This window comes from Drosophila mojavensis, unplaced genomic scaffold, assembly GCF_018153725.1.
Source record: "Drosophila mojavensis isolate 15081-1352.22 unplaced genomic scaffold, ASM1815372v1 contig_231, whole genome shotgun sequence".
Lineage (NCBI taxonomy): Eukaryota > Metazoa > Arthropoda > Insecta > Diptera > Drosophilidae > Drosophila > Drosophila mojavensis.
Genome location: NW_025318772.1, coordinates 6,102,835 through 6,127,809, shown reverse-complemented (window position 1 = coordinate 6,127,809; position 24,975 = coordinate 6,102,835). Strand labels below are relative to the sequence as shown.

The 24,975-nt window shown below is 40.1% G+C and overlaps 1 protein-coding gene across 4 annotated transcripts in view; it reads left to right on the top strand.

Moving 5' to 3' along the window:
* LOC6575124 (transcription initiation factor TFIID subunit 1) overlaps positions 1-24,975 on the top strand; it is a 58,110-nt gene that overhangs the window by 4,341 nt on the left and 28,794 nt on the right. Inside the window, exon 1 of one of the 4 annotated variants that reach the window (XM_015167846.3) lies at positions 271-1,022. The exons of the other annotated variants lie outside the window; for them this stretch is intronic. Coding sequence (XP_015023332.1) covers positions 1,020-1,022 — 3 coding nt within the window. The 5' untranslated portion in view covers positions 271-1,019. Of the gene's footprint in view, positions 1-270; positions 1,023-24,975 lie in introns of those variants that run through there. 4 annotated transcript variants of the gene reach the window in all.

The window sequence follows — 24,975 nt, the reverse complement described above, 5'->3', positions numbered from 1 at the left end:
ACTCACGCGAACTGCTAACTGGCATTCGAGCAGACCAGTGTGACTCATGCTTAGCGCTAGCCGAAGCTAGCCCTAGTTTCACTCAACACGATTCCACTCGTGATCTCTTAGCGAGTGTTAACAGTGAGCGAAAATGTTAACAGTTTCAGCTAACATTGTGAGCACTTTAGCCATTTTGAGTATAACAGCTCTGTAAGCGCTACACAAAAATATAATACACGGAAAAAACTTAACAGCTGTTGTTGTTTGTATTGTAAAATTTGCCGTTGAAGCGTGCGGTTCGGTTTTTTTTTGCGTTGCGTACGTTGCGCTGCGTTCGATTTGGATTGCACTGGGAGAGTATCTGTCAGATACACGCGTCTTTTTACCTGGTGCTCGCTACTTGATATTGTGTGCCTCAAAACAATTCTTGTTTTTATATATACATATTTATTTTCCTGCTTCCTTTGGGGCTTTTTGTTTTCTTTGTTTTTACTGATTCATCAGCGTGTTTCGTCGTCGTCGTCGTCGCTTCACGTTGTCATTTCGTTCGAATTCGTCGAACTGAAGACGCGCTTCGATCGTGTTCTACATATAGCCCGACCCAGACGTCATAAATTAACGTTTTACTCGGAAATACCATCAGATGAATATATATTTATGTATATATCTATATGTAAATACGTCAAATCCCTTTGACAAAAGGCGTTTCGCAATTTTGTTATAAATATCAATATTTTTAAATGTGCATATTATGAAATAGCAACCGTAAAACCGGTCAACAAAAAATAAAAAAAGAAGAAATAATATGAATAAGGTGAAATCAGTGTGAATCTGTTATGCAAAATATTTGCAAGTGCCGATGTGACTAGTGAACATAACTCAGATACAACAAAACATACGAATATACCACACAACTAAAAGATACAAAAAGCAAGAAGAAGAAAAAACAGAGCTTCGCTTTCATTTGGATAAATTGAATTTTTGTATTTTTTTTTTTCGGCTACTGAGACCCGTTTTAAATGAGATCAACTAGATAAATGGTGCGTATCTTGAACTAAACTAAATCAAATCAAATTCGTGCGACTCTCTCTCTCCCTCGCTCTATGTCTCTGTCTCTCTCTTCCACTATTTCATATCTCCCATCCCAATTCCAATCTGTGAGACGATAATAAATTGAAATTTTTTCACGTCGGAAGTTGAAAACGTTTCAAATTGATTTCTTGATAAACAACAATGGAATACAGAACGTATATACATATGTATATACTATATACATACATATATGCATCTTAGGTTGATATTTTATGTATGTAGGTGTCGCAGCTGAGCTGCTTTTGAATGGAGCTCTTCTGATAATACTTTAACTGATTTCAGTTCTTATAAGCGGCGTAACGAAGTGAGAGGAATAGTTATTCCTCAGTGTTTCTATTTCCAGATATCACTTTGTATGATCGTCTAATTAATTGATACGAATTTAATACCTAACATTAAATTAAACGAAAATAACGAAGTCATGTATCTTATAGATTCCATTTGCCGCAGGTTTTCCTTTGCGGCATTGACTTATCTTTGATGAACTCTGATTGATATTTGATAGACTTTGCTCTAATCGAATAAAGATATTTTTATTTAGCCTTGACAGCCAAAAAAAGTATAAAATGCTTTGGAATTGTTCCATCTTTGATTATATTCGAGTTGAAATAGTTGTAAAAAATTGAAGGTGACCTAAAAAAAAGTTGGAGTTCCTAGGTGAAAAAAAAGATTTCTCATTAAAGTATAGAATTTAAAGATCTATGAGTGTTAAAAAAAAAAAAAATAAATAAATAATATTTAATAATAATAAAAATAAATAAATAAAATCTGAAATATGTATATTCCTTAAAAAAATGGTATATATATATTTTTTTAAAATTATTTAATATATATATATATATATATATATATATATATATATATATATATATATATATATATATTTTTTTTTTTTTAAATATAGAATTTTAATCACAAAAATAAAACAAATAGATAAAAATGAAATGGCAAAAAGTCTGGTTTAAAATGTTGTTATGCAATTCTTTAAATGCTTGAATATTAAATATTTTGCTGAAGTATTTGTATTATGTTTTCGTAGTTTGACTAATTTGTTTAAGTTCATTCACCTTATTTATATGCATAGTATATACATTCCGCAATGCAGTAACCCAATCCAAGCAAAACTAACCCAACGTAACCCTGAGGGGCTAAGCTGTATTCTGCGAACAGTTCGCTGTATTTTAGCTAATTACATGGGGAGGCAAGAGGTTTGCAGCAATTTAAATGTCTGCGCAGCGCAACATGCAAAACCCCATATAGAATGACCAAGGCGGCTAAATAGCTCCTCATCCCTGCCTCCATCTGGCCACTCCCACTTTTGCCATCTCTTACTCCTTGTTTCGTCGCTGTCGCTGTCTGTTGCGCTGCTTGGCATTGGCCCGCTTTGTTTATCTTGTTAATTAAGCAACAACTAACTACTGGTTAATTTTTAATTGTTAGCTTTAACATAATTCGTTTGTCGTTTGTCCGTTTTGCCTGGTCATTTAGTATGAGTCTGTTATGATCCATCTTCCCAGTGGAGCGCGGCGCTCAATACTTCTCACACACACACACATACGTGCACGCAGTCACGCGCGCTCTCTTTCTCTCTCTCTCTCTCTCCCTCACTCATAATATTAATTTCCAGTGTAGCAAGGCACTCATTGCTTTACTCACACACACACACACGTAGCTAGGCACCCGCGCGGTCTTTTCTCTCGTTCTCCTCTTGTTCTTCTTCTTCTTCTTTGTTCTGTTTGTCACTTTATTATGCACGCTCTTAACCAGCTGCACGTCATTTCCATGCGGGTCTTGCATTTCGAAAGCGAACAACGACAATCTGCCTGCCTCCCCCTCTCGCTTACATTCGCCGCGCCCTCTCCTTCTCTCTCACTCTCCCGCCACACTTTGTTACAAGGCAATTAATGTTTAAATACATATATGAATAGGAGTATGAGTACGAGTGTATCCGAGTATCCATGAGTACTCACTCTCTTTCCACATTGTTGCGATAATTGTTGTTGCTGCTTTTTCTTCTTTGTTTGACTTTTGCACTGCTTCGTTGGCGTTTTTAATTGTTGTTGTTTCGCTGCTCATTTCTGTATTCCTCTGCTTCTTCTTATTCGATTGTTTAATAATTCAGCAATTCGTTTGCCATTTTCGTACTCTCTCTCTCTTTGTTTTTTTGCCGTTCTGCTTTTTGTGGCCCCAATTCTATTGTCGCATAAATTGTTGGTCAACCGAGCAATGTTCTCTATCTAACTCCACCCCGACTCTCGGCCCTTTACGTATATATTAGCTAATTAGGCACAATAACTAAAATGTGCACACCTTTCCATTTTCCTCTTCAACTTTTGTTTTCTGCGTTTGCTAATTGCCTGAAGAAAAAAAATAAAATAAAATAAAGTAACTGAAAGCAAAATTGAGAGCAAAACTAATGGGAAATTGCTGTACCTAAAAGGAAAGGTGTGCAATCAGCTGGCAGGTGGCAAAAAATATAAATTATTTTGAAAAACTTTACGACTTTGAATATAAGACGGCTTTTATTATTTCTTTCAGCTTATCTTGCATATATCAAATTCACAGAAAATATGTTTTCCAATCAAGTTTGATTAGTTTAACCGACTTCAATTTCCTATTGTATATAGCATTTCCAGATATTTCTGCGTCGTATCAGCTGTTCCTAGCTGGCATATTCGGCTCTGATTCATATTTGGAATTCGCACCAAACGAATTATAATGTGAGCTTTGTTTAGCTTAGCTAATCTACATATGAAACCGTTTCGACAGCTGTCTGAACTAGGGAAATATACGAAACTCAAGTGCACAAAGCTATTTTATGCATATATGCATAGACATATATGTATCTTTGTATATATTATATGTATATTGTTCTTTCAGGTCGGCCACATTGAGCTTTAACCTTGATGTTCAACACGTCGAAAAAATAACCACACGCTCACATAGAAAATGTTTGTGTTTGCAGTGGTTACACTGTACGCTTACACTATGCAACAAATTAGGAAAATCAAATAAATAGTATATATAAATCAATATATGCGTAATTCCAAACATTCTAAGAAATAAGTTTAGATCATCAAATACTTTTTGCTTGGATATATCTTGATTTGTTTGACTTGGAGGTGACAGCTGAACGCTTACGAATGCAACACAAAGCGGAAGTGAGAAATTTCTTGTTTTCCTGGGCTTATTCGAAAAACATTTAGGAATGTAACTTAATAATATGCGAGATCCAGGAGAGATTTCAAATAAAAAGTTGAAAATTCAGAGGAGGATTTAGAGCAATAATATGTAAACAAATATATATATATATATATATATATATATATATATATAGTTAGTACAACATGAAAAAAAAAAAAAAAAAATATATATATATATATATATATATATATATATATATATATATATATATATATATATATATATATATATATATATATATATATATATATATATATATATATATATATATATATATATGTATATAAATATATATATATATATATATTTTTTTTTTTTTTTTCATGTTGTACTCACTATTAACTATTTGACTACTCTACCAACTTTATCAATTGAATTTTTCTTCTAATTTTTGTATAACCTCTATAGTATTAATAAATGGAATAATAGAGTATCCAAATATCTTTCCCCATTGTTGTTGGCTAGTGTACTTATTGTTCTGATTATTTGTGTTGCTTTTGTTGTTATCTTGAGTTCAAGTTGTGAAATTTCACACATTTTGAACGCGTTCGCCCACAGCAGCGCAACGCAGCTTCAGAGCGCCTCCCCCCGCCGCCGACGCGTCGCCCTTCTGCGAACTGGCACAGTTGGCAAATATACTGCACATTTGATATGATTAACTTAATTTATTTTAGTTGATTTGCAAATTCGTTATATTATTATTATTATTACTATTATAATTTCAATTGTCATGTGATATTTCATACAATTTTATCACTTTAGCTTTGTTTGTTTGTTGTTTGCTATCCTTGTTCTACTTTCTACTGGCGCGTGGGTAGCTCGGGGAGTTAGCCAACAAATCACCATAATTTTGCAACAATTTCATTTAGAGCATAATTGCCTTAACTAAGCCCCCAACACCAAATCATAATCAAAGCACACGCGCACGAGCCACCGATATTGGCAATTGCCAAGTCGGAGCATAAATTGCGCTATAAAGCGCACAATTAAAGTTGCAGTCAGTCAACAACGACAACGACGATGACGACAACAACAACAACAGCGTCAGCAACTCGGCAAATTGGCAACACTTTCGAATTGAAAACGGCTAGTAAAAGTGCTCTGTGTGCAGGGTGAAAGACGTGAAGATACTACGTAGCAATCGAAAATGCTAGAGGATAACTTGAAATGAGCTTGAATTTGCCTCACTCTTGTCAATTTCAATGGATCAAAAGTAAATTACAAGCAGCATAAACCCTTGCTTAAACTTATGAGAATCGCATAGTGAGCATAGCATTATGAAATACTTTTCCTTCTTAGTAAATACTAGAAGATTGAAAATTGTTGGAAGGAAATTGGACCTAAATAATCAAAAGAAGCTTAGTCTTACTTGATGTTCTGAGAATCGCATAGTAAGGCAAGATTGAAGATTATCTTAACAAACCTAATGATTTTTTGATTGTTCTAAATTCCAATGATTCTACATTATGTCTTCAGTCATCTATCGTGTATTGTGCAATCCACTGCTCATCCATTTCCATCCATTTACAGGGTATACACAAACGAGCTAAATTCGTCGTCGTCTTGGCAATTCAGCACATTCAGTCAGGCAGCTCTCTTGATTGTAATCGGCGATCATTCGATGATTTTGCAATGATTCGTTTAAGCAAAAATTTGGAGAGCGGTTTATTATTAAATGAGAATTGAGCCGAGCTACCCCAACGCCCGCTGCTTTCTCCCAAACATGCGCTCGAATTCGCCGTGCTGCTCTTCTCTCGCTCGTGCGCTCGTTTGCTCGCGGCGAATTTGTCAAATGTGTGTGTTTGGGGCTCTGAACGCGCGGAATGCGGAAATATTGTTTGCTGTTTGTTTGTCTATTGCTTTGTTGTTGTTGTTGTTGTAGTTGCTGTTGTTGTAGTTGACTCTTTTTTCTCTTTCGCTGCCTTCTGTTTTGTGTCTTCTGCTTTGTTTCGCTTTTCAACAGCTCGTAGATGCGTCGGCATTTTCTATGGTGCATGACATTAAAGTTTTAAATTTAAATGCAAGACTGCAGTCTACATTTACCCCCAGGCCGGGCCGGGCCGGGCCAGGCCAGGGGAGGCCAGAGCAGGCACTACTGGGCTGCCCTTGCTCCCCTCTCTGCTCTCTTCCATATTCTCATTTTTAATGGCACTTAACCCTTGTGCGCACAATTGAACTTTAGCAAGTGCGTTGAATTGTTCGCAAAAGAAAAGTCGCGCCCCACTTTTCAAAGTTTTCTAGTCGCAACAGTAAGCAGAAACAGTAAATGCACAATATGATGAACTTTTCTATACAATTTGATAAGTTTCTAAATGCAATATTCCTTTCACCCGACCGACCGACCGACCAAGCAGCTGCTTAGCCTTTTCATCAGCTGCTCCATTGCCACCCACTTGAGTGTTAAAAATGCGCATACGCCGCATGGTACCGGAAAACTTGAATTGCATTTGCCGCCATTTCATTTGCCACAGACGAGTTGCGTTACTTCAACGATCGCGTGCCGTGTCACTGACAGCTACACCAACACCAACACAAACACCAACACAAATACCAACAAATAAATTACTTTTAATACTCTTTACCTCACCTCTATATAAATAAACAATCCAAGTTTTCTAGCAAAGTGAAGATAATCTTCTATTATTGGTCAAATATTTAAAGAGTATTCAGTAGTTCATTTAATGACTGCTTTTCCCTTTTCTTTTCTTATATCGGCCATCATGTTCGATTTGTTGCTTCGTGCAAATGTCAGAAGTGTGACAGAGAATTTAAATGACGTATTGCACTGTGACATGATTTCAGCTGAGATAGTCATCTGGTTGACCCACTTGCCAAGCGGTTCGTTCTTTCGCTCATCTTGTGGCTCATCATTAACATCAACCAGTGCTAGCATCAGGCAGCTTTGCCCTTTTACTGCTGCTCTTTTCCAGTTGGCAGCGCGCTGATTTAGCTACTCTTTAGGCGCTGTCAATGTGAGTGAGCAGAACGGGTATATTGGTTTGCAGATGATGCAAAGTTTATAGAGTGTAAACTATAGCTATTTATTATTTAGTTTATTTTTTATATATATTTATCTATATAATTTATATTATATTATTATATATGTATATTATATACCTCTAACAGGGTATTATTCAGTCAGAATTCGCCACAAATTTTGTTCTCTCGGAGTCTGGATACACAATTATTATGCATGTTTCTTGGATGAGCACGATTTGCGTTCATATTTAGCTTTAAACTTGAAAATTTGTAGTTGTCGTTGTCGTAGTAGTAGTAGTAGTTGTTGTTGTTGTTGTTTTTGTTGCTATTGTTGGGAGTGTTCTACAGGTTTGCCAGTTCCACCTGCTGTGCTACGTGGGAAGCTTGAAAATGGTTTGCCCCATGTGCAGAGAGGAAATGCTTTTTGCCTTGAAAAAATGCAACAAGTTGTTGACGATGTTGTTGTTGTTGTTGTTGTGTGCTTGCTTGTTTGATTGATTGATTGTTGAACTGAAGCTGCAATTCGGCAATTAACTTGCTGAATTAAGGAAACAGCGTTTATACACACACACACACACACACATACAGAGTAAAGAGTATCTGCTAAATTTGTATTCGAACACTTGTCGACATGCGGCACATATCTGTAACTATGTATCTACATAACACTGCTTGTTGTTAGCCACTTGTGTTGGCCAACTTGAACGCGTTCAGAAAACAAGCCAAAAAACCAAAACACAGAAAAAGAAAACCACCTTGCGCACAGTTAGTCATTCATGGCACACAGATACACAGATACAGATACACCCATACTCTCTCACACACACACACACACACACAACAGATACGTATATCTGGCCAGCCAGACAACAGTTAACCAACACAACTGCCAATTGTTAACCCAAATGTGCTGCCAAGTGAGTTACGTGCCAAATGCGGGGGGCACCTGTAAAAGGGGAGCAGCCGATGGGTGGACAGAGCTGGGGCTGTTGGGGGGAGGATGGCATCAAGTGATTGGCGCGGCTGCGCGTTGCGCGTTGCGCGTTGCCAACTGATTTGTTGCGCATTGATTGAAGGGTAAATTACAGGTTGCCACATGCGATTCGATGCGTTGCCGTTGGCTTTTCTCTTTGCTTAGCAAATTCGTGTATCCACATAGATACACCACATAGATACGTTTACACTCTGTGTTTTGTTAGCTACCTCATTTCTAATCGCTTGTAGAATGCTTCGTGTAAATGGATAGATAAATGTGTGTATATGTATATAGTTTTAACTGATTTTTCACAACTATTTGCAAATTGCGTCAGTTTCGCGAATTACTATGATTTTTAGCTATTTGCTGTTCTCCATGTTTGGCCTAAGCCCCTCCCTGCACCCCGTAAAACCAACCGCTTTGCGTGTGTATCTGTGTCACGGTGTGCGTCTCTCTCTCTGTCTCTCTCTCCCTGTGTGTCTCTCAAACTGCATATGAAATTCGATTTCAATGCTGACATTACGCTGTCACGTAATTAAAAACACATAAGCATATGAATTGCTATTTGTGGTTTATTTTTGGAATTGTTTTGGTGGCGACGCTTTGGCGTTTCGAGTGCTATATGAAAATAGTTGGAGCCAAAAGTAACTGGCGATCACGCTAGCCGCTAGTTATGACGCACTAACGCACTAATTGAACTGGTTCATTGAGCTGAACCGAACGAACTGCTGGCATTCATTGCTGCAAATGTGCGCTCATAATATTCGAATGAGCTTTTAACTGGCATTCATTTATCTGCTCGTCTTTTATGGACTTTAGAGAGAGCAGCTTAGTTTATTTTTTAAGCAGCTTGCGAATTTCCTTTTTGCTGAAATTTATTTAACAATTTTGAGCTAATAAAAAAACAAAAAATGATGTCTCTATTTAGTTTAATACCCAGAAAAAAGTTTTGGCTATAAACTGATTATAAGCATTTTAAATATCGAATTGCATATTCTTTTTATGGGAATGATTTTTAATTGAGACATTAGTTTTATATTTTCTAAAAATAAGTCCAACTGGGCTAAAAATTTCATTACAATAAATTAAATTAATTATTTAATTAAAATAAAAATTTTTGTGATGATTATTATAAGAAATATTGGAGATCTTGACTGTTCTAATGATTTACATTTTTAAGAGTTAAATAAATTCTTGAATTTTGTCAGCTTTACTCATATTCAAATAGTATCGTCACTTATATACATATGTATATATTTTTTTCTTGTGACGCATTGACTAGTTAATTGAAGGTTGTAATTTCTATCAGGCTGCTGTTTTTAGAACTTACATTTAAAATTCTTTTAGCCGTCATAGGTCAAGAATGGTTCAAGCAGTTGCATAAAAAGAACAGACAAACCTAATGATTCACCAGATTTTTTTTCTTGCTCCTGGGTTTACGACAGCAAACAGTGAACACTTCCTTTTAATTAATATCTCTAGCTAGCTCGTTTGTTTTTTGGTATCACAGTCAAAGCCTTTGGCAGTTGCTGCCAATAAAAAGCAAAACAAGAACAAAAAACTTTTTATGACGCTCCGTGGTGTGGCTCATCATAAAATACTAAAATGCGAGTACAAAAAAAAAAAAAAAAAAAAAAAAAAAAAACAAACAAACAAAATGAATGTAAAAAGAATAATAGTAATGGTAGCAGAAACAAAGACAACGGCGCGGATATGATGACCTCATTTGGCATTATGGCAACAGCGCCGGCTAATTGAACAGAGCCAAGTTAAGCGGAATCTGTCTTTGTGCTGTTCTTAGTGCTGACTTTTCAGATTCCCTCTGATTACATTTAATACGCTCGTTAAGAGAATATACCACATACACTAAAAAAAAAAAAAAAACACACCGAAAAAACTCAATTTGGCTATAATTTTGGCCAACACATTTGATAATTTTGCCAATTTTGGTTTTTGTTTTATTTTTTAATAATTGTTGCAATCAAATATAATTACAAGTGCTGCGAAATTGTCCATTTGTGTTGCGTTTTTTTTTGTATTTTTGTTTTTTTGCATAGCAATTGCATAAAAAACAACAGACACATAAAAAAGCTCAATTATTATTGCAACTTGCAGCAAGAAACACAAGCAAAAACAACAAAATGGGGGAAAGAAATCTTCATATCTCGGCTCTCGATGCGGTAACATGCCTCAATTTCAGCTTTGCCAAACATTATTATTACGAGTATTTCGCTCATTTGTTTTTGCTCTTGTTGGCTGTCTTTTGTTGGCCACACAGAAAATGCACCAGCAACAACAACAACAACAGCAATAGAGACAGCGACAACAATTGATCATTTTCTGCTGGCCAGAAAATGAATCGTTCAAATATTGTTACGAAAAAACACAAGTGAGAAAATGCAACGAGAACTAACGCAATCTGAATACCCTGCCAAAGCGTTGCGATCGAGGTGTTGTAGTAAAAAACTGGGTATATGTGTAATATCAATCAATGAATGGCTATTCTATGAATTTTTAATTGAGAAATTTTACCTTGATATTGCGTTCTATTTATATTATTTTCTTTGCCAGTACCTATACGAATCCCACATATTCGAGTTACTGTTTTCATACTTTTTCCTTTTCTTCCTCTATAAACTCTCCTCTAGCTATACGAGCTATACTGATCTCATATAAGGAAATTTAGATATGTAGGTCGATCCTTTCATATTAGTTTCTTTCTGTGTATAAGCTCATCTCTGGCTGTATAAAATATATTGATCTTATATAAGGAAATTTAGATATGTAAGTCAATCCTTTCATATTCTTTTCCCTATATATTGATCTCATATAGAAATCAGTTCATGTATTTTCTCTTTCCTCTGCCTCTATGAACTTGTTCTTGTCTACTTGGACTCGTAGATATTCGATTTAAACTGATCCGATATAGGTGAAACGATCATTTCATATTGCTTCGTCTATCCTTATGGACTTCCCTGATATCTGTCGGAAGTCTCAGCTATTTCATCATATATTTATGTTACCTTATTATTTTATATATGGAAAACTCTCATTACCAATTTTGTTTCTTCTTTTCTTTATATATATATTTCTTTAAATGCAATCGGCATTAGAAACTGCAGCTAACCTTTGCAGCAGTAAGGGCATGGGAGATAGATAGAGAGAGAAATAGACAAGCAACTGTAAACAAGTCTGCTGCAGTCTCCCATTGCAATCGGGCCAATTGTGTGCACTGTGCTAGATGCAGTGCAGTTGCCCCTCCAATTGCCCCAGTTGCCCCTCCATTGCATTGCCTGACACGCTGACTGGGTGACTGCTTAAAAAACCCATCATCAATGGACGCTGCGACTAACTGTAATGTCGTCAGCGCTGCTTGGCCCACAGTCTAGTGCTGATTGCCGACTGCCGGCTGTTGACTTCAGACTGGAGACTGCAGACTGTTGGCAATGGCCCGCTGACTGGCTGACTGGCTGACGACGCCATTATGAAATTGCCAGGCAGGCAGGCAGGCAAACAGACCGTCAGCAGTGGGAGGAAGCTAAGCGAAAACAAAACAAATGCAAAGTTTGTTTTGCCGTGTCCCAAAAGACTTTTCACCTGCCATGCAAATAGGAGTCACAAACTGCCTGCCCCATGCCATCCGGTGCCTCTCCCCCTCTCCCGCTTCTCTCAACTCGCCAGCTTGCAACACCGTGAGCTGAGCTGTCAGGCAACTGCAATCTCGGCCTCAACTGGGCAATCTTTGTCCAGCAGCTGTTGCCACCAGTGTTGAATGTTTGCACTTTCGATCTGGGCCCAGTTGACGCTTTGCTTTGGATTTCAATTCGAATTTGCTTTTCAATTTTTGGGTGCGCACAATTATTGTGAAATTAAGATGTTTGCCTTTCGGTTGTTATTGCCGCTGCTTCAAGACAGATAAAAGGCGAAGCGAAGAGAAACAATTCGAGTATCTGTGTGTGGCTCTGGACACATACGATTAACTTTCCTTTCAACTGCTCACCATTGTTTGACTCTGTGTGTGTGTGTGGGGCTGTGCGTGCGTGTGTGAATTATTTGCGATGATAAGATATGAGTTTGAGCTAATTATGGCTAGAAATTTTCAAGTTTTCAACAGCGCACTGACACACAAAAGTCGAAGCGAGAAGAAGAAGAGGAAGAAGAAATTAACCGCATGAAGCTGTCACTTTTTCCAAGCAAGCAAAGCAAAGCCAAGCCAAGCCAAGGCAAGGCAAGCAAAAGCAAAGCCAAGCCAAGCCAAGCCAAGCCAACCAGCCGGCACGCCAAGAAAAATCTGTAACAAATGCGCAGCTGCTGCGGCTGTAGAACAAACTTTCACCCGAAAAAGCGACAACAGCAGCAGCAGCAGCCGCCGCAGCAGCAACAACAGTAATAGCAACAACAACAACAACATGCGCAACGGGCCACATGTTGCAACTGTTTTATGACTTGAAATTCACACTCTTAATTGCCAGACTGAGACCGAAAAGTGCCGCAGACACATTTAAGCTGCATGCAGCATGCGTGTATCTTATAGATACATGTACTCATACGCACACACACACGCACGAAACACACTCAGCTGCTAGGCTAGTAGCATAAATCCCCTCTTAACGCATCTATAGACAAGCGGGCTCAAAAGAACGTTTATTTCAGTCTGTAGAGAGCCCAGAGCAACAATAAAACAATGAAAGAGAAAATTAATAACCCGATTGCAATTGCAATTGCAATTGCGATTGCATTGGGGCCTGCAGCTTAATTAAGCACATTAGCAGCACATCAACGCAATCTTGTTGGCAACAAATATAAGATTAAGTGCACTTAAGGCCATAATAGTTATATGTGTGTGTGAGTAGGTATCATCGACTAGCTGCGCCCCATTTGTTATATAGTTCACGAGAAATGCAGCATGCAACTATTATCAGCTATTTCACTCCCTAATTTAAAGCGCATAAAGGTGAAGGCATAACGATTGCTGATCAGGTAGAATTAGAACTTGGACGCTAATTGGGTAAACCTGCTCGGCCAATGCGAATGCTGAAGAAGAAGAAGCAGAAGAAGTGTTCTTAAAATAGATGAGATGAATTTCTCTATATGTATATGTTCTGTGCAATGTGACTATAATATTATATATCGATATATACATGGCAAAAAATATACAGATTTTTTTTTTTTTTTTTTTTTTTTTTTTTTATTAGTAGGAAGCGCCAGAGCATCATTTTGCCCTATAATCTTCCTTGAAACAAAATTTACATCACAGGTTTAACATTTACTTCTAAAATTTAAACATATATATTTAAGTAAATTAATTACTATTAGCGATGAGGTTTTCGAACTGTCGTCTTTTTAATCGACGAATGGGTTTCGAATTTGGCAGCTTTCTTGCCAGCCGGTTGGCGTGGGACTTGAGGCGATCATTATACCGGCTTGAATGAAATGAGATCTGCTCTTCCACTGAATCCATTTTGAGATCTCTATGCAAGGAGGAGTTTCTTACGAACCAGGGGCATCCAGTGATTTGGCGCAAGGCCTTGTTCTGCATTATCTGGATCTTTTGTCGGTTACTCTTTGCGGCGACTCCCCAAACTTGTACACCGTACCTCCATATTGGCGTGATTATGTGCGTTATTAACATACGCTTGTTTGCAAGGGACAGCTTGCTTTTGTTGTGTAGCAGCCAGGACATCTGCTTGAGGCGGGCGCGACAGGTGCCAACAGTCGCCAGAATGTGGGGCTTGAAAGTGAGCCGACTGTCCAAGTGGATGCCCAAGTATTTTACCGTCCGGGCTTTTTCCAAGGGGGTACCATTGATGAATACGGTGGTGGGCGCCTCCTTTCTTAAAGAAAAGCATAAGCTCTTGCTTTTAGTGGCGCTAATTTTAATATTCCACCTGTTCGCCCATTGTACAAAGGAATCAATAAAATCTTGGAGAATTTCCGCCGCTGCGGAGCTGGATTTTGTTGACACCATTACGCAGATATCGTCCGCATAGGTTGCCACCAAAGTTGAACTTTGGGAGACTCCAAAGCCTGAAGCATCAGGAAGAGGAGCATCACCTATGAAGATGCAGAAAAGAAGAGGAGCGAGGATACTGCCCTGTGGTACGCCAGCGGCAATCGAGTATGTGGAGGACTGACTCGATTTAACTTTCACTCTGAAAGAACGACCCTCCAAGTAGGATCGGATCAGAGCGAAGTAGTGCGAGGGCAGCTGTTCCTTGACCTTCTGCAGCAGTCCTGGGTGCCATACCCTATCGAAGGCCTGTTCGATGTCCAGAAAAATGGCATTACAGTGCTTTTTGTTGTCGAAAGCCCTGAGGATGTGATCCGTCACTCTGTGCAGCTGCTCGGTAGTACCGTGTCCAGCGCGGAAACCAAACTGCTGAGCCGGAATGAGTTTTCTAGCCTCCGCTACTGCTACCAGCCGACGGATGACCAGTCTTTCCCAAACCTTCGATAAAGAAGGAAGGAGACTGATAGGTCGGTATGAAGCAGGGTCTTCCTCAGGCTTGCCAGTCTTGTGGATCATCACGACAAGCGCAACCTTCCACACTGCTGGAAAATACTGAAGCCTCGTTATGGCATTAAAGATTAATACCATAACGAGGATAGCATTCTCCGGCAGTGCTCTGAGTGTGCGGTTACAGATATTGTCGTGTCCCGGGGCCTTATTTGGGTTTAAGTGTTTGATTACGGTTGCCACCTCATCAAAATTGTACGGCTCCTCCGGTGGATCGAGCTGTAGTGGGGACAACAGGGCTTGCTCGGTGGATTGCGTATCTTCTTGTGAAGCTATAGCAAACGGCAGGAAGCGGGCCTCTAAGTGGGTGGCAAGAGCCTCCGCTTGCTCTTCATCTGATCGACACCAGCTATCCGGGCCATTTTTGATGGGGGCTTGCCGTATGGTTTGACGTCTGCTACTTCTGGTGGCTTTCCACAGGTTGAATTTAGCGTCTTTTGCAGTCGACATATTTTCAAGCATGTCGTCAAACATCTGTGAGCGCTGTCGGGCCAACTCCGATCTTAGTGAGTTTGCTGCTCTGTTCCAGTTGGACTTGTCTACCGGATGTAGAGTACGCTGGTAGATTTTCCTTAAGCGACGCTTTTGCTGCAGTAGATGACGGAGCTCTGAAGTGAGTATCAAGGAACCGGCTTGGCGGGGGGTATGACTAGGCTGTGTCTTTTGCGCATCCTTGGCAGCGCGGCGAATATTTGCATTGAACAGGTGCAGAGCGTCATCAACATCCTGTTCCGAATTTATCTCCAATTCGGGATGCATCATATTGTTGAGGATCAACTTAAATAGGTTTACGTCGACATTTCTATTAATCAGTCTTTCGGCCTGAGGGTAGCATTTTATAGAGGCATCCAGCGAGATTACCAGAGGCATATGATCTGAGCCGAGATCGTTATAAGAGGCAATTTTCAGCTTCCACTGAGGTATGCCCTTATATAGACCAAAGTCCAGACAGGAAGGCCGTTGCCTATTATGGTCTGGGAATCGAGTGGGGCTGCCCGTGGCTATGATCTGTGTGGATGTAGCCAGCGTGAGGTTGAAGAGGTCTCTACCCCTAGCGGTGCTTCTCGCTGATCCCCAAGATTGGTGATGAGCGTTCCAATCGCCACAGATCAGGAATTTCCGGTCCAAGGATTGCCATATATCAAGCATATCTGCCATGGACAGTTGATTGTTTGGTGGGCAGTAGATTGCGCCAAACTCTACATGTCCCAATCCCGTAGCTACTCTGGCCCTGGCCAGTTGAATGGAAAAAGACCGAACTGGGATGGTGAAAAAGTGTTCAATATCCTCTCTCACGAAAATGGCGGAGCCACCTCTCCTATTGCTGGTTGATGGGTAGTTTGCTGTGTGACAGGCAAAGCGGAAGAGTTTGGGCACGAAGCCGTCCACTATTTGCGTTTCACTGATTAGCAGAATGTGAATATCGTGAAGTTGAACAAAGAGTTCCAGTTCACGCATTTTGTTGGAAACCCCTCTGGCGTTCCAACACATAATGTTTGTTACATTAGACATTGTTGGCACGCGCGACGAGAAGGTCCAGTATTTTGGACTGCATGCTCAACATTTCTTCCTGCATCTTGACTAGTCTGACTACTGTCTCGTTCAGGGTATTAAGAGAGGCTATGAGTGCCGGAAACTCGGGGCTTGTTTGTACAGTGGGTGGTGTGGGCTGGTAGGTGGAACGGGTTTGTTGTCTGGGGGTATGACCGGGATCAGTGAAGTGTCCTACTGGGGGCCAATTGCTTCCGTCATGGGGGTTACTCCTGATCATCTGGGCATAGGTGGGTCGCGAGTTGTGGTAAGAAGCAAGTGGAGGTCTGCTAGCGGAAGTCATTGGTGGCCAGGGGACCTGGCTAAGAGCTGGCTGAGTTGCAGCCGAGAGAGGGTACTGGCTGCGGGGCTTGCGCTGGTTTCGGGCTGCATACGACACGTACGCTTGGCATCCCCTGTAATTTGCGGTATGGCCCTGTCCGCAGTTAGCGCAAGTGGCGGGTGCAGAATCTGGGAGTAGACATTCAGAGCTTTTGTGGTGCTCTGCGCACTTGACGCACACAAAAGTCTGCCTGCAGTATCTTGCCGTATGCCCGAAATTTTGGCATCTTGAGCATTGTGTCCACTGTTGCTTCTTGCGAGCTTAAAAAAAAAAATATACAGATAAAAATAAATATGAAATGATGAATGGAAATATATAAATACTCGTCCATGTCTGCACTGTGAGTGAATTTAAGTATAGAAATATGTGTAAATATAGATGGTAATAAATTTATTGAGCTAGAATATATATTAGACAAAAATTAATTGATTTAGTACATTTAATCGTTCGTTCACTTTAGTGTAAATTGAGAAATATATGCGAAATTTATTTCTAAAGAAAGGAAGGAAAATATAGACGTAAGTGGATAGATAAGGATGTATATTAGATTAGATTAGATATATATTGATATGCATTTCTCATATTTATATATTTATATATATAAATATAGTAAATTATTTCAGTGATTTAGCTGGTTTAACAATAGTTTAAGTGAAACTATTCCCATTTAATCTTAGTTTTATTATGTTGGTTTTTATTATTTTCACCGAGTTAACTTAGTCGAAACCGAAATCGAAGTCCGAGTTTATTTTTAGCTCACGTACTCTCTAGACATCATATGTCATCATCACATCAACAAAGCTTTGTGGTACACACTAATACAATTGCACAATTACCAATGCGAGCGCAACTCACATAGCTGTTTCTAATTTACCAACTGTCTCTCTTAGGTTGTGAACAATTTTGAAAGTCGATTTGGTGTTGTATGAAACGCAATGCATTGTTAATTTTACGCTTGATTATGTTATTCAGATGATTGTCAATAGTTTTCTTTATTGTAATTAAAATGGGTTCGCTCGCCCGTCCCCTCTGCCCCTCCCCTCTTACACAGCTGGAAGTGCGTTCATAAGTTGGTTTTAGGTTTCGCGGTCGCATTCGCATTCGCAATTGGAGCTGCAACAACATTTTCAACACCCACTCGCGGTTGTCAACACAAACACATCAGCAGATACAAGCAGAGAGAAAGAGAGACACAGTGAGAGCAAGAGAGAGGGAGGGAGAGGGGAGTAAGTGTTCAGCATTTACGCTCAGGTTGGAAAAGCGCTCGCGAGTGTAAATTGTGTTAAGTTCTTTTTGGCTTTCTCGACTGGCTCAGCTGCTCAGCGGCTTTCTATTTGTTCCCCCTCCCCGCCTGCTGCGCTGCTGCTGCCGCAGTTCAGTTCTGGCTAATGACGTTTTGGCCTCGTCTTGTTGCCATTTTGTACGATTTGTTGTAGGAGGAAGTCGCTCTGCAGCTTATTCCATTTGTCTGCTCTTGTCCGGCAGTTTCTCTTACAAATTCTGGAACGTCATATTTAAAGAGGGTGAACTGAAAAATACACACTCTAACCTTAATTAGCGGCATTATTTTCCCATTATTCTTTCGAAAGTTGTAGTTTTCTTAAACATTTTGTGCCAGAGCCACAGCCACAGCCACAGCTATTCAGTTAGTGCAATTAAAGCGTCATTTAACTGGGCGTGGGAGTTTGGAAAAAATATTTCTTAAATATAGCCCACCCACTTTGTACATTTTTTGAAATATACGAATGTTATCAGAAAAAACTGTGAACACAAACCAGCCCAGCCCGAGCGCAGGTGTGGGCCAACACTTAATGAACTATCATAATAATGAAAATAAAAATAAAATAATAAAAGAAACTGACACATGACAAATAGTTATAAAAATCTATTTGCTGTTGGCTCAAAAACCATGAAATTAAGTTTGCCGAGAAATATTTCTTTCACATTCAATTTCATGTTTCGTATTTTGTTTTTAATTAAAAACGAACTGCGCCTGGCCAATTCAATTAAAACGACTTGGCGTGCCCGCTATAAATGAGTTTTCAGCCAGGTTAGCTCAATGGCGGCACATACATTACGCAAATTGTGTGCGATCGCGGCTCGTGTCCCATTGCATTTGCTCCACATTGCATTGGGTGGCCAAGATTTGTGTTGAGCTCCAGTTGGCCAGCTGCTCACCTCTGTCCATCCAGGTGCGCCGGCATGCGCTTTGCTGCCGCTGCTGTTGCTGCTCTGATGAAGACAACAAGCCACAATCAAGTCGCAATCCGCAACCCGCAATTGGGCAGGCCAACACACACAGACTGGGTTGCGCTTCTTCTTCGAGCTGCTGTGGCTTACGTGTGACGGCGGCACGCTTCCGACTTTCTCCAGACAAACACAAACTCACACACATGAAAACACACCATCACACACTCACACACTCATACTATCACACACTCATACTATCACACACTGTCATGTCAGGCACAGTCGCATTTGCGCGCTATAACAAATTCAGTTTGCTTTCGGCCCGTCTGTCTGTCTAATGATCCATGCCGTGAGTATCTGAATTTCATATGCAAATCCCCCCCATTCTTCTACAGCTCCACCGCCTGCTCGCCCGCTCGTTGGCCAAATTGAAATGTGCACAGCGTTTGGCTTTTGTTTTATATGCTCCCCAGTTGGCCATTTGCCAGAGCTTAAGATGTTTGTTGGCTATTTGTTATTGTTGTTGTGCCTCCTCTTTATGCCATTTTGTGTTTGATGTATCTGCTGCCAACTGCTGTTGGCCACGTTTGCCCATGCTGGCCGGCGCTGTTGTCTAAACAAATTGTAATATTTTTCTAGTAAATTGCCCAAGTATTATGTCAGCAAACAAGGAAATTTAAACTATGAATAGGAATTGTCAAATGTGCTGTAAGAGCATAAAGGATATTAAATATTTGAAATATTTATTTCTATCGTAAATTAAGCACAAATTATATTTAAGTAAAGTGCAATTAGAGTCTAATGACTTGATTGCTTTTTGTCACTGATGAAGTGACTCTTTAATGTGAGATAATTTCTTGGAAAATGATGGCAAATTCCTTATAATTTATTTGAGTACAGCTCACTTATGCAACATTCTCTTCTTCTTCTCTTCCATTTCAGGTGAGTTCACACTAGCAGCTGTTGGCTGGTTGGTCGTCATAACTGTTTATACTGTTCATGCATCATCGTTTTATATTTTTTGGGTAAGAATCCGAAACTTGTCTTTAGCTAAGAACAGCAGCATCAGATTGGGCAACGAGGCGTGGCGTGGCCCGGCTTGGCCATGGGCATTAGACATTGCCAGGGGCTGGCTGGCGTGTATTTGGCCAGTTGCCTCTTGGCTTGGTTGGTTATTTTCTGTTTCTTTTTTTTTTTTTGTTTTTATGATTCAAGCGAATTGTAAAATATGTGCAATTATAATAAATTATATTCGCGTGGATTAACGAGTTAATGACGGTGGCGGGACTGAAACCATAAGAGCGCGTGTTTTTAATTGTTAAATTGCTCAAAAGAAAACGAGGCAGCATCAGCGAACAAACTAACAACAAACATTGTCTGGTAAGCTGCCGCTTACCAAATTTGTGTCATGCCCCAAATAAGACAAATCCGCACAATCCGGCTGAGTGCCTGAGCGGCACTTCCCAACGGATGTGGCTCGCTCGCTGGCTGCCTGCCTGCCTGGCTGTCTCTGGCCAATGCTGCGTATGAGCAATGCGTGAAAAACAGAAGAAAAAAACTGAAACGAAAGAAAACAATAAATTCGTGTTGTTGTGGATGCTAATGCATTGGCCAGGAAATCCATGAAAAGGCATTGCCAACTCGTCGCACGGCTATATTTAGTCAAGTTATTGGCGTTGCCATGTAAACAACTTGCAGTCGACAACAACAGCAACAACAGCGACCTAAATTTACCGTAAAATGCATGAGAAAAACGCTGTGCGCCATGAAAACCCCGCAGACAGCGGCTGGGTTAAGTAACGAGGAGGCGGACTGTGCCTTCTGCTTGATGAGGCGATTCTCTATGCGTGGCCAATGCTTGTCTGTCGCGTCTCGGGTTTTCAGAGTCTCAGGTGTCTGCCTGCTGTGCAGCTGTCGCGAGCAGCAGCAGCAGCAGCAGATGCAACAAGTTGCCAGCCAGCGTCGCCAAGGTCATCGTCGTTAAACGTGGCTAACAGCAACAGCAGCAAAAGCAGCAGAAGCAGCAGAAGCAGCAGCAGCAGCAGCATCCACAGCCGCCACAACGTTGCCTTTTAAACTGTTTTTGGTAGCTGCTTTGGTTTTTTTTTCTCCTCTTTTTTGTTGTTGTTGTATTTCTGCTGCTTCTTTGTGCTTGTCTGGCCAGTTTGGCGAGTTTGGTTTTTGTTTTTGCACTGTTCAGATTTGCTCATTGCTTGGGCTTCTTCATCATTTTTATGCGCCTTGTTCTTGTGCTCGTATTTCATTTTTGGGCCGGCTCGTTGCCCATATGGCGCCGCTGAGCTATCGCCGTGGTCTGTGAGTGCCTTTAAAGCGGAAAATTTATGAACCACACATGGTTAAATATGCACATGCACACTCACACGTAAACACACACATACATAACGTAATAACTATATACAATTTCACAATAAATTATGCATAACCTTTCCAATAAGTCAACGAACCTGCTCGCAATTAGGCAGCTCGGCAATCGACCGCTGAATCATCAGCAAAGAGAAATGAAAAGGACGTGTACAAAGGTAAAAGGCGTAGCCAACAGGACGAGCCCAACACGTGCCTAGTCAAATGGACACACGCACGCAAACACACACACACACACTTTGGGGCAAAGCTTGTGGCCTGTCAGCGCGTCGTATACTTAATATGTATTTCCAGTTATAGGCGGCCGAGGCGCTTATCGATTGGCATGAATATTAGTCGATGTCCTCATTTACACACAACCAAGTCTAGGCTCATAGCCTTTCGAATGTTTGTCTGTGTGTATGTGTGTGTGTGTGTTTTTTTCGACCAAGTCGCCTGCTCCTCGTGCTGCTCGCTCAACATGCAAACAAGTCTTTTATGGCGCTTTTCCAGTGACAGTGCATCACATGGCCATGTTTGGTTATCTTTAACTGTTTGTAAGCCAACGGAGTCGGCACTAAAGTTGATTTTTAAGCTGGCTACAGTTGCTGCTGCTGCTGCTGATGCTGCAGTTGTTGTTGTTGTTGTTGTTGTTGTTATTGTTGTTATCAATGACGCCGGCAGTTAAACAGGTTTTTTTTGTTAGCATTGCTACTAACTGCCATGCACACAACTAATTAGCCAACCGCATTTTTTAGTCACATTTGCAGCCAATGAAATAAAATTAATAAAATTGCTAGACTTTTTTTGCTTGGCAATATATACATATAAATATGTATATATATATTTATATACGTTTAAAGAGCGCTGAGAACTGAATAGTTGCTTCTACTTTGACCCCATTGCCTGACAAATATTCATAAATTATGCTGAAGCGCGGAGTTCAGCCCAGAATCGTGACAAACTGAATTGGTTAACTTCAGTAGAAATCTTGGAGTCCTGAAACAAACGAAACAACAGTTCGCTTCCCAAAAGCGATTGATCAGCTAAATGCGGAAAGCAGATAAAGTGCAAATGCTGCCATATTAGCAGCAGCCTCTCTGCCACGAAGATTTCTACTTCTGCTTGCGAAGCAGCAGAAATTAAAATGAAATTTAAGTGGTTTTTAAATCCAGCTGCTTATTATTTAACATGAAAACGGCTCCAGTCAGCTCTGTAGTTGAAATTGAATTAAGAAAGGGCTAAAATGTGGGGAGTAAACACGTCTGTTTATGCTCCATTTGGGCTACTCCCTTTGCAGGCACTTAAAACATGAAAGTTATGACTTGCTTCCGCTGTAGAGCAAGCAGAGCCCCATCATGATCATCGTCATCAGAGTTAACTGATATCTGAATTCAATTTTGCTGTCAGCCAGACAAAAGTTAACCATCTAATTGAATTGTCATAGAGCAAGCGATAGGCCCTCAACTGACTTTAAATCCATTTGCTACTGTCAGCAGATTTAACTGGGCCCGATTGCTGCGATTAAGCCAAGTTGCGCGTTGCGGCAGCCAGCAAATGCAAATGCAAATGCCACTGCCACTACCACAGCCAGAGCGCGGCTCTAAATGATCTTGGGCTTGGTCGTCATCGCTACAGCCAACAGCAACGTCGACGAGGCCTTCAGCCGTTCTCTGGCGAAGGTAAACGTCGTCATCGTCGTCGTCAGTTACATAAAAGCTAATGAAAATGCCGCCGCCTCATTAGCCTGCGCCTTATGAATTGCAATTACAACTGCACCTAAGCGGCGCAACTTTAGCTGCAATTCATGCAGCAAGTGCTGCTGCGCAGCCATTAGGGCCAGGCATCTAATTAGATGAGGGTCTTGGAAATGTGCGTAAGAGCAATTTAATTGGATCTTGTCGACATTCAAATGCGAGTGCTCCATGTAAATGCACTGAAGACTTTCATGAATGGGCGTCATTAAACCATTAACAATGTTAAATAAGAGATCATCGCTTGAAGGACAAATCTGTCATTAATCATTTAGCCGAAGTTTGGCTTGCTGTTTAAGAGTCGAGACAATTCTCTGACTACTTCCATGGTCACCTTTAATTATATTCCTCAGCTTTGATTACTTTGTCTCGTTGTTCAATTTGTTCTTCAACGTGTTTTCCACTTCCGTTTAGCACTTGGCTTAATTTTAGAACATACTTTGTATTTCTATAAATATATTTTCTATTAATATCTACTTTATATGTTATTATTCTTCTGGAATACCTGTAAGGTCACCTTTTCGTTCTCCATTGTCAGTTTTAATTATCATTTTAGTCATTTGAATGTGTCTCATGTTCTCCATAGTCACTTGAATCACGTTGTCTGTTACGCTCCACTGACACTCTTATGTCATCCAAGTGGTCTAAAAAATACATTTTCTTTTATGTTTTTTCCTGTCACAGTAATTTTGCGATATTAGATCATTCGTAGCCCACTTCTCTCTATGGTTATTGATTGATCTAGACACCATCGAGTCGCTATCTCAAAGTCACTGATTAGCTAAGTCGGTCTGGCTCTTCGGCTTTGATGTTCTTAACTTTCTAAAAGTGCTCGTATTTATTTACTTTTGTTTATGTTTGGCTAAATGCAGCTTGATTTATGGCCAAACAAGATTTGTTCGTTGCTCAAATTAACAGCCGCTGGGCATGGATTATGACGGTAAACTTCTGGGAAAAATAGAAACAGCTGTCTGCAACAGCTCGATTCACAACCTTGAGACCAGACAGACCCCAAAGATGCTCAATTGATTGATATCTGTATTTGGTGTTGCTGTAAATTGGCTTAATTTGTGTACTAAAACCTAAACCTAAACAGAAATGGTAAAACGATCAAAACTTGCTTACAAATTGGCTGCGCTTTCAGTGCTAATGGCCAACTGGTTAGGGCCACAGCTGGAAGTCGTCTAGTACAATAGTCCAACCGCCCCGTTGTCCCCGCTGCCTGCTCCACTACGTCGTGTGGCAAAAGCAATTTAATAGAGCCGTGAACCTGGAGGCCAAGTACATAGAAAAGCCGAGCAACAACAACAACAACAACAACAATTGGCCTGGCCTCTTGCTTGCTATTATTAAATCGTGGCTGCTGGGCGTTGAGCTTGCCAAAAACAAAAACTATCCAAGTATACGAGATTTTTGCGTACAACCTGACAACAGAGAGAAAGAGAGAGACAGCAGAGAGACAAACAGTGTCAAGTTTAAACAACTTTATGAGTGGCCAAGTGTCGTGGCTTGAAAGCAATTTCTATGCGACTGTTTCGAGGGTCAGCTGGCAGAGCATGTTAGAATTTCATTAGCTCTGGCTAAGCCTTTAAGCCACTAAGCCACATCGATTGAGCGGCGAATGCAGACAGCAAATGTTTCAATCAGCAGAACGCAAAAACAATATCGATTTTCAGCTAAACGAAACGAAATGTACTAAGCCCATTGCTATTTATATATATTGTCTAGCAAATTTGGTATGCTCGACGAATGTTATCGTATCGCTATTGATATTAGATATCAGTGCACCTGTTATTGACTCTCGTAGGCAGTTCAATTAAAATGCGTGTGCTGGCTGCATATTGATCGATGTGCTCTTGGAATGCCTTTGTTGTGCTAGCAATTCAATAATACCTTTTTTTTGCCAGCATTATAATAAGAATCGAAAAGCCCACGAAATTCGACTTAAAACGCCAAAGCTTGAGAACTCTAGGGAATTTAATATAGATTTCTAGTTACTACGTGAAGGTTAATTTAGCTTTGAAAACCCATGAAAGCTTTGTATGAA